The following is a 10,954-nucleotide window of genomic DNA, read 5'->3' as shown; positions in this document are numbered from 1 at the left end:
AACAGCATTTTACTTTCAAAAGCATTTCCCATGGATGTTGACCCATCATCTCTGTCATTGAGACTGTGATGCTGGCAGTCCAGGTGCCAGCATATGCCAAAACCCCAGGCCTATTCCCTTGAGCATTAGTATAATCAAAGGGATTGTTAAATATATGAGTGGATTTGGTGTTTAAACTTCATGAAGACTCATGGGATGTTAATTGCATTATGTTCACTTATCTGTATCCTGTTAACAGGGGGTCTTGCAGGGGCTCTAGCCACCCCAAAATTTGCCTCAGCCACCTGGCTCTGAAGGCAGAGTGGAGAGAGAAGCGGCTGCTGGCTGGTTGCCCAGCTCCAGCAGCGGCACAGGAGTAAACCCAAGCAAGGGTTTGGGGGGCCCCAAGAGCAGCCCCCGGCCCGTGTCCCCGCCCGCTGGGATGCACCACCCAGGATGGGGTGGGAGGTCTGGGGCTACCCACAGCAGCCGGTTCTGACCCACTCCAGCCTGGGCTCCTGGGCCTTGACCTCCACAGCCACAGCCACCCAGGCAGCTATTACCATCTGCAAGCAGCCAGTGCTGTGCACTGCCTGAGTCTGGCTTCCTGTCTCTGACCTGGCCAAGGGTCCTTTTTCTCATGTGCCCCAAGTATGTCAGTCTTTTCCTTCATTTTAACCATGGCCATTTTACCTAGGCATGTTTACATGTCAGCAGGGGTTAATGGGACAAGTCAGTCTGCCAGGCTCAGTGATGCATTGTGGGGAAGCACAGCAAACTACTGGGTATCAAACAGGCATTAATCTTGCTGGAAGAAAGAACCATGATGGTCACATTTGTCAGACTTTATAAAGCTGCCTCCACACTATTTCCTGTCTCTCAGCCTAATCCAACAGGTGCTGAGGACCCTTAATTCCCATGGACTGTTCCACACAATCTCTCTCAAGGTATATGTGTGTTTTTTAATGCTGCACGGGGGAAATTATTTCAGAGAACTTTAAGGATTTTACATAAACTCTCAAGGAAGAATAACTCTGTTCCATCATCACATCCAAATAGTGTAGGAAGTTCTAATAAGGAAGTGGGGAAGATTTTTAAAAGCTCCTAGAAGACACAGAAACATAATCCATTAGTGATTTATGGTGACAAATTCATTTGTTTTGTACTTAGTTCAGACCTCTTCAGCTCCTTTATATGAACGTATATATTTTATATTTATAAAAACTTAGTGCCGCTACAGTTCAGATGTTTTATAGAGGCACTTTGAAAGCATATCATATTAATTATAGAATAACTCTGCACAAAAAAATGCCTTATTCCTTATAGAAAACATATTTCTTAGTTCTCCTGTGCTTTTGTAAACCATGTTCAGCTGTGAGATATCATTTTAGGGGGTTCATCACAATTCAGGCCCATTTTAATGGAGTAGCGGTAATAAATATTCAGATATCAGCATGAAGCTGCTGTTTACAATACATTTATAAGTAACAAAGATTTAGAGTTACAGTTACATCATACAAAGTGTTACATCATACAAATTTTGGCACAGCATTAAATTGCGATCTCACACATACAGAGACTTTTGTTAATAAACAGGTGCTGAGTCTAACACAAAACATTTAAAGTACCATACTCAAGTGTGTATAACTTTGGTAATGAAAGATTTTCCCTACTTCCATTTTAAAGCTGTTACTATATTTTTGCACTGGTAAAGTGATTGCATGTTGATAGTACACAGACAGAAATGTATCCTGCCTAATTCAAGTGCACGGCAACATGTTGAAAAATACAATAACACTGGAATGTGGTGGGTTGAGATTTTCAAAAGCACCTAAGTGACCTTGGAGCTCAAGTCTAATTGACTGTCCATAGGACTTGTTCTCCTAAATCACTGAGGAGCTTTAAAAAATCCTACCTGTATTTCATCCCGATGAAAAGGAGGGAGAGGGTTTTGTAGGTAAGGCACTGAACTACAAATCAGAAGATCTGGTTTGATTTCTGGCTCTGCCACAGGGTTCCTGCATGGCTATGGGCAAAGTATTAATCTCTTTATTCCTAATCCATTAAATTCCCTTCTTTCCTGCCTTAGCCTGTTTACAGTGCTGGTTCTTTGGAGCAAGGCCTCTCTCTCTCTCTCTCTCTGTCCATACAGCACCTAGCACAATTGGACTCTGCTCTCAGCTGGGGTCTCTAGACATCATAGTATAAGTAATGATGCAGTTTTTGAATACAAAAAATAATAAATTACTATAACATTTAACAGAAGCAAGTGAGAACAGTTATCCCCATTTTCAGTAATGGAGAAACTACCATGCAGAGAGGTAAAGGGACTTGCCCAAGGTCCCATTGCACATCAGTGGCACCACTGAGAAGACCGCAGCATCCTGACTCTCAATCCTATGCTAGATTTGCAGTCTCCTTATTTCAGAATGGTTTTCCATGTATCCATTGCATATGGATCACTACACTGAAGTCATAAAGAAACACACATCCTTAACAGGAATATAGTGGAGCTGTTGACTCAATATGGACTTGATCCAAAGCCCACTGGAATCACTGGGAGTTTGAGGGTTAATGGCACTGGAGCAGGCCCTCTATTAGGCATTATTGGCCAGGATACAAAAAACAAGTACTCGGCATGTAAGATAAATTTCAGCTGAGTTGTATGTATGATTTTATACAAGTTAAATACGTCCTGTCACAATGCATGATAAGAGTTCCCATTGAAATTACAAATCCAGATGTAAAAACACCTTGGAGAACAAAGTAAATGACAATGTTAAAGTATCATGCATCTCAAGAATGCAACTCGCAATGTGTAATAAACGGTGAGGGGTAAATATCGTCTACCATGTAAAGTGAGTGCTATGTTCTGAAGGAACTCCCTTGAAATTAGACATACCTGACCTGGCTTACAGGTTTCTTGGGCTGTTTCATTTCTAACATTAGCTCTGTGTGTGTACATGCACGTCTGTGTCACTAAAAAACAGAATCACAGGTATGGTATAAGAGATGAAGGTCTCCCATGTCTGAAGTGAGATGTAAGGGAACAGAGAGAATCTGTAATTAGCAAAGATTGTTAATTACTAATCTGTGATTAGTAAAGTGTTAATACCACTGATACTGAATTGCACTTCAGACCAAGTCCTACTACTGTACCTGGGATATCTCTCAAGTACGCTGGAAGCCGGGGTACTCTGGATTGTCATTTGCGTGGTTTACGTCACCCTTCAAATACTCTGAAGTCCATGGCACTCTGAATCACTAATCTGCATCTCATTCTGCGCAGTGAAACTGTGCTAGGATATACATTTTTATTATTCATATGTGTTTTGTCTTTCTCAACCAGTCTTCAGATATATAGAATCTATATAAGAGCAGACATGAAGGTCACAATGTCTAAGGGCTGCTTAGTAGCTTATGTACAATAAATGTAGGATGGTCTTGGGCCAGCTGTTAAGGGATAGAGGCTTCCATCACAGCTAGCACTAATTGGCACCCTTGTTAGGAGTCTCAGCAGAGGCCCAGGATTAAGTGGGCTGTGGAGACAGGACTCCAGTGCAGTCATGAGGCACTTTGTCAGGGGCAGTTGAAGGGGGAAAGAAAAGAGAAGTCGTCTTGTGTTAGACCTGTCCTGCAACAAAAAGAGGCAGCTCAGTCTCTGGGCTTGTCAAATGAGCATCCTTAGTGAGCACTAAATATACACAATTTATTTTCTTTTAAAGACACAAAGGCCACCTCATTAACATTTGACAATGAACTGTTGCCATAGTGAGCACTGCGCATTTGTTAGGAGAAGAGCTAGCTCAGCATCGTGGTACACTCAGGAGCAGCTTTGCCATTCTTATCCACATTGATCCAGTCAGTTCACCTTGTTAGATTCCACGGTATCATTGGGCTGCATTGCTTCTTCAGATCCTCTGCTCCCGACTCTGTTTGAGACCTACCACTCGGGCAGCCAGCAGGAACGCTGCCCCAGTCAGCATCTCTGCAATGAAGGAGCCCCACACAAGTGCCAAAGACCAGCCAAACTTGATGTCAACTTCCTCCAAGAGGTTGTTCCTTCCCAAAAGGCAGAGAGCTTCCTTGAAGGCAGCCGCTGAGTATGCAATGTAGACACTGATCCCAGTGAGCGTAACAAGGCCTAAAGGAAACACAAATGCAGTATAGTGTTGGGGTCCACTTCACCTCAGTCCAAACTGCTTGGTTATGGCTCTGCTAGATCTCCTTTGCTATCCCTCCGTATATACTCAGGCAGGACTCTCTTCTGCCCTCTGGTTTTGTTTCTTGTCTCTAGTTTTGTTTTGGTCTCTGTATCACTTAGGTGATGAACCAAAATGTAAAACAGCATGTTTCCTGCAATGCACACCTAATGATGTGTGTTTCAGACACAGACATGTACAGCCCAACTTACAAAATTGTATCACTGGCCTGATTCTCCACTGCTTTGCGCCTTATATAGCTGTGTACTCATGTGAAAAGTGGGTGTGAATGGGAGTGTTTTATAGACACTTTGCACAGCTGTAAATGACTACACCAGGTGCAAGTAGAGAACTGGATTATACATTTCAGCCCAGTGATGCTGCTTGTATTTAGGCTAAAATTTTCAAGTGCAGTCTCTAACGTTGAGTCCTCAACTTAAACCACATTGGGCTTTACCGTTTGCAGAATTGCTGTAGCTGGGTTGGTCCCAGTTTATGAGGGAAAGGAGGTCGGTGAGGTAGTATTTTTTTATTGAACCACCTTCTCTTTGTGGAAGGCACAAGCTGAAGAAGAGTTCTGTGTAGCTTGAAAGCTTGTACCTTCCACCACCAGAAGTTGGTCCAGTAAAAGATATTATCTCACCTCCTTTGTCTCTCTAGCCTTATTGTCAGCTCCTGGACTGGAACTTGAATTGTGGATGATCATCACTTCCGGAAAATCAGAGTGTAGGTATGTCAAGCTGGGCTCCTGAAAAATCAAGGCGCTCAGAATAAGCATCCACATTTTTCAAGAGTGGCTGCATAATTTGTTAATTGCTGCAGGCGGTGAAATCTAAATTCAAGATAGGATCGCAGTGTAAGGCTGTTTAAGAGGGGCATGCTCACTCCGGACAGCTCTTTTATTAGGTGCAGTGTATAGAGCCTGCTGTGGACTCAGCCTCATGCTGCTTTCCCCATGCAGATGCAGAGGGGACTTTTTGCCCGTGGAGAAGGAGATTTCCACCTCTGCAGCATGTCCCCCTAGCTCCATACAAGAACTCTCCCAACTGCTTCTGTTCCAGTGAGGACAGAAAGGGCTAAAGGCAGGGAGGCCATCTAGGCTCCTCCCAGATTGTCTCCTTGTTAAAACCCCAAGAGAAAACTCTAAAGTTAATACTTCCTGACTTCCCCAGGCTGGCTTGCCTCCCTCCCCGACCAGCAGTAGCAGTGAGCAGGGCATCTTTGCCCCTGCATTTGCAATGGAGTCATGCATCCGCGGAACTTAGACAAAGGGTGAGGCCTCCATAAATGGCTCGTTCTCGAGACAATTGCTAAGATCCATGATATCTGGGGGGCTGGACCCCCAGGCCTTTTCTGCACGAAGGTGGGAGATACCCTAATCCCACTCCCCTGATGGAAGGACTCCTAGAGAGCAGTGTAAATTAAAATTCTCAGAGCTTCCTGTCCCCTGCTCCTGCATAAGGGAGGATGAGGCCCTAAGCTGGTGCAAAGCAATTGAGAGTTACCAAGTCAGGTGTTAAATAGAGAAATTCCTCAGTACAGATGGCTAGCATGAGGCCCACCCATTACTGAAGTCCCACTTTCTCCCTCACTGTCATAGGGTAAGCGAGGCCTTTAGAGTCCTGGCTCTTCTCCACCTGGATCATGTGACTGTGGGCGGGCAGCAAGGCTGCTGGGAAGAAGGAAACTGGATAAATGGTGGAAGAGAAGTAGCAGGAGCAGCCCACTGGACAATTCCCTGGTAATTAGAGTTTGCAGAGTGCTTAGAAGTGGCTCTCTGGCAGGAGAGAGCTGAGAGAGATCCAGGGAGGACAATAGCAGCATCCTGAGAAGCTCTCCAGAGGCAAGGGCTGGCCTGGAGCTGGTGTGTCTCCCTGCTGGCAGAGGAGCCTAGAAAGGACTGTATGGAGGATGTGTGAGAGGGTCTAGGATGCTCGCAAGTGTAGGGAATAGCCCCAGTGAAAATGTGGTGGCTAGAGCTGAGGAATGCTTTTTTATGTAGGCTCTCAAGGCTAACTAGCAAAAGGATATGGGCTCCTCTACATCTCTGCCGTGCCACCTGAAAGGGCTGCAATGATGTGACTAAGGACCATGGCCCAGAAATAGTGAAGTTATCTATGGAGCACTTAAAGAGGAGATTTGTGGTGGTCTTGTTTGTGCTCCTTTTTCTCTAGGAAGGAGAGATCTAGTCTGACCGTGGTCAAATTGCTCTACCAGCCTGTGAAAGACCTCTTTGGTGGGAAACTGAGGCACGGATGCATCTGGACATCAGAGAGGTAAAACACATTCATACTCTTGGTTGAAGTAGTGCATGGGCCTTGCTAGACCTTGGCATGAGGGTGAATCTCTTCCTCCGGTACACAAACTGCCAAATAAAGATAAGGGGGATTGTTTTCATGGAGGTTTGGGCAAGATCTGCTAGATTCTGATGGTCTCTAACCAGGATGGGCGTATTTAAGAGGTGGCAAGCTAAATTGTTCCAGTACCTGGAACACACAAACTGTGCTGGCAAGGAAAAAGCCCTGGTGTTTGTGTCTGCAGCCTAAAGTATCTCTTTATATTGTTCTGCACTGTCAATCAATAGAGAACAGCAGATAAAGTGGCACTCTATATTAAACTGTGTGTGTCTACATTAAGCTACAGCATGAGAATTTGTAGTTACAGCAGTTTACACCAGCTAAGGTTCTGGCTCAAGATTTTCCTTTCAACTGAGTTCTTAGAGTTACAGGAGTCAGTAGGCCAAATCAAACCCAAGTAGAAAAACTGCATTATAAATTACAAATCCTCCGTGTCTTAGCTTTTCACTTAACACTATCTTCAGTGGTTTCCCAATCCCCAAAATCTGTTGTGACACTGCTCTCATGACTTCTATTGAATGGTGCTTCTTGAACAGCTGCAGAAACAAGGAGCTTACATGATGAGTTGGACTTGTGAAAGCACAAACAGTGATGTGCACTTCACTCTGCCCCAAGCTCCCAAAGCCCTGAAATAGTTGCTTGTTTGCTTCCAGCAACTCTAGTCCTTCTTCTCTTACCCTTTTAGAAACAGGATATTCTGATCCGCTGACCCATGTGTAATTGGATTCTAATAATGCAGACATGAACTAGTGACGTTCCTCCTAAACTCAGCCTGACCAAAGGGTCAGGACTTGGCAGACTGACAGAGGTGGGTGGCAGGCAGCATGGTCTGGGTCAGGTTTCAGCAGCATGCCCCTGTTGGAACAGCTCAGCAGGTAGGTCTATTCCTGGCCCATTTATCTGTTGAGTGAACAGTGCTGATGTTACCATTGATTTGGGGGGAAGTAACAAGCAACTGTGGAGCAGCTGTTACAGAGCAGTGCTCTGCAAGAACCTTAGGCAGAGCGATCTAGGCTAAGATGGACTCCTGACCCCCACTAGCACTGGGATGGCAGGGGAGGGCATGAGACTGAGGTTTTATTGTTGGCATTAGTGTGACCAAGGTACTGCGCCTGTCTGACTGCGGGGAAACTTCTTGTGTTACTTAATAACCAGTTACAACTTGCTGTAAAATATCAAAAGCACAAAACATCAGAGTTGTAGGGGCAAAATTCTGTATACTTGGCTATTCCTTTCATTAGGATGTATTTCCCCAAACCCCCTTCCCCTCAACTCTATCTTCTGCTTAGAGTATAAGCCTTCACCCTTTGCTGCTAAGTTCTGAGCACACCAATATGTGATCATTTTGCAATCACCAACCTCCACTACACTTGGTGTTAGCATTCTTGTGGACTGTTAAAAACAGTTACCAAGTACCACAGCAGAGGTGGCTGCATTTCATGTCACAGGTGAAATATTCCCTCTAATCCTACCACACAGGGCTGTTGTCAAGCTGAGTGTGTGTGTGTCAAGTTGTTGTACATTTGTGAATTAAAAAGGCTTACCTGGCCCTTTCCAGCCGTTTTACTTTTATTCTGTTGGTGAAAGAAAGTTACACCTAATCTAAGATACCTCATAGAGTGCTGTGAGATTTTAGTTAGTATTGTTAAGTCTTGCCCTAAGTAGCTTCTACGTCACTTGGATAGAAGATTGCTATTAATGCTCATGTGAGGCAAGGTGGGTATTTATAGGCTTTGTTGCTTTACCAAGGCAATGTATGTTATGAAAGAACATTGCATTAAAGCTGCTGCCATGTTTCTTCTCTCTTTTTCCAAGAGAGAATTCATTGATTCATCTGTACACCGTAAGCTCTGGCATTCCGTGCACAATGCTAATGTCATGCCTGTAGCAAATTCCCTGGAAAGAAGTAGGACTAGGAAGTAGGGATCAAAATCTACTGGAGGTTTGTAAAATACAGGATTACACTCCTCATTTGAGAGATTCTGCTTGTAAATTTTTCTTTGGCTTGCTGCTCAGATTCCATAGTGAGCACCACTGTAAAACACTGATTGCATGCAGGTATTATGATGATCAGTCAGAAATTGTTAAATTAGATTAGATGTCAGAGCATCCTGGCCTGCATATCTCAACTCTTGCCATCTGAACCTCTCAAAATGTTTGAGTCACTGTAACAAGATATCGGGTTCCAGACACCTGGGCAGAAATGCAGAGTTGTTTTGCTGACTCATACTGAGGTCAGGTGCTAGGACCCTGAACAGATTCAATTACTCTTACTCGGTGTCATCCAGACCACGTGGGTCCTATTAACAATTAGCTTAAATCCAGATGTATACAGGGAATTAAGTGTGTCTCTTTGAGTAGCTGCAGAAATAGAACCCTGCAATAGAAAACTGTAGGACCAACCTTGAGAGAAAGCTTAGTCTGAGGCTTGTTTTGTTGTTAACAATAAAGGCAAATCCCAGAAAGGTGTTTGGAACCGCTCCAGAGTGAATGTGTACTGTTAGGAGAAGAGTGGGAGCCCCATCTGCTTACATTCTGCTTTCCACACATGCTAGCATGGAGTAGGATTAGACACTGGAAACTCTAAATATGATTATGGGAATTCTCCTATTTATTATCATACAACTTGTATGATCCCAAACCCCTACTGGCAGAGTTTACATTAGTATCATGGGGGAAATATAAACTGGCCAAAATGGAGATGAGTTAAAAGTGGATGCAACTACCAGGAAGGAATGTCTGTCTCCTTGTGATGGCCTCACCTTCCAGCAGAATGGGCCTTGGTGCTTGGCATCTCTGAAAATCAGGCCCTTACACTGCAAGCCACTGCTAAGGATGTGGTGCTTTGGGATGCTCCAAGCAAGTGCAGATGACATGGTGGTTTGAGAACTTAGTGGCCTGCCTACAGTGGTTCTTCCACCATTGCTGGCGTTGATGAAGCTGCACGTGTGCTAGGGCAATGGTAGCTTTCCTTAAAACAGTCCATGTAGAAATGGCTAGTGGGAGGCTTGCGTAAGTGAAGATGGTGCAGGGGGGTCAGTTTCAGTTAGTTTTCAGTTTGATCATTGAAGTGGCTTTAATACTCATTCACACTGGCCCACACTGTGGCATCTTGTGTTGCAGTGGTGAGCAGGTCACAAAGTCAGTGGGAGCGACTGGGTCACAATCTGGCTCGCTGCTTTTTGATTCCACCAAATCAAAATCCTTACAATAGGAGAGGGGATAATTATAAAGCCAGCTCCAGGAATCCTCACCTTCCTGCTCCTAAGTATAAACATTCTCCCTAGAGTATTGATGGGGACACTTGAAGCCTTGAACCTGTTGCTGTTTGCTATTTGTATTAACTGGAGCCATTCATGCATGGTGCTGAGCAGAGAACTGAGGGCATTTGGCACCTCACAGGGCTGGGTGGTAGCTTCCTAGCTCAAAGAAAATAGTAAGGATAAAATATATGAAATGCCTGGACAGACCATGTAAGCCCCCCTTTACTCATGATAGTCCATTGAAGTCAATGGAAATCTTCCCACTGATGGCTGTTTTTGGTTTTTTTGTTTGGTTTTTTCCTTGGGTTTAAGATCAAGCCTTGGCATTATACAGCTTTGAACTGTGTTGAGTTAAGTTTCAGAAACTCCAAAGCCACTTGCATTCTACTTAGATTTAAAAAAAATCTTGTCTCTAGAGCAGAAAAAACTGACATAACGTTTGCCAAAAGGGTATTTAACCTTTCAAAGATGAAGATACTGTGTTCAAGATGTCTCTCAATCCTCCACGAGACACAACTACATGTAACTTTCTGCTATTCCTTGTTGTAAATGTCAGCTGATTACCTCAGAATCCACCTTACTAGCTTTTCAATCTGCAAGGAGCTGAATGGGAAAGCACATGAAGTGAATAAACACTGGCACTCTGTCTGAAAGCAGACACTTGGCTGGTTCTGTTCTCATTGTCTGTTTCCCCTCTGGTCTTTGAAGTGCTACAGTTCGAAGCTGTCACCCTTAGTCTCATTAACAACAAATAGGACTCAGTACAATACCTCCAAAAAGAAAAAGCCATCCCGTCATTAGAAGCAGCAGGTAGGCCCTGGCAAGAATACTGATAAATCCAGTCATTCCTCCAAAAATCATCAGGATCAGGCTGAGAGGCAGCAGGATTACAAATGTCCCATGCATGTCTAGAGAGAAATGAAAGTTATCAATGTTTCATTATCACTGCCATTGATTGTATTGCAGTAGTGCCCAATCAAGATCAGGGCTTTATTGTGCCGGGTATTGTACAAACACATAGTAAGACCATCCCTGCTCCGTGGAGTTTACAGTCTAAATAGATGTAACATATGAGATTTTGATCCCTTCACTTAGACTTAGTAGTACTTTATTCAGTGAACAGCTCTACTGATTGTGCTTCTCATTGTGAGTA

General features: G+C 44.0%; 1 protein-coding gene across 2 annotated transcripts in view; it reads right to left on the bottom strand.

The window, feature by feature from the left end:
• Window positions 1-3,890: 3,890 nt before the first annotated feature.
• The window catches only part of TMEM114 (transmembrane protein 114), a 28,127-nt gene continuing 21,063 nt past the window's right edge, over window positions 3,891-10,954 (bottom strand). The window contains exons 3-4 of one of the 2 annotated variants that reach the window (XM_073362495.1): window positions 10,572-10,709; window positions 3,891-4,123 (exon numbers count right to left, since the gene is read on the bottom strand). In XM_073362495.1, the coding sequence (XP_073218596.1) occupies window positions 3,891-4,123; window positions 10,572-10,709 (371 nt within the window). The remainder of the gene's footprint in view (window positions 4,124-10,571; window positions 10,710-10,954) is intronic. The other variant, XM_073362496.1, reaches the window with a different exon arrangement.

Source organism: Lepidochelys kempii, chromosome 10 (assembly GCF_965140285.1).
Source record: "Lepidochelys kempii isolate rLepKem1 chromosome 10, rLepKem1.hap1, whole genome shotgun sequence".
In the NCBI taxonomy this organism is placed as follows: Eukaryota; Metazoa; Chordata; order Testudines; family Cheloniidae; genus Lepidochelys; species Lepidochelys kempii.
Note: the sequence above shows the minus strand (reverse complement) of the source record. Positions and strands in the feature narration are given on the sequence as shown.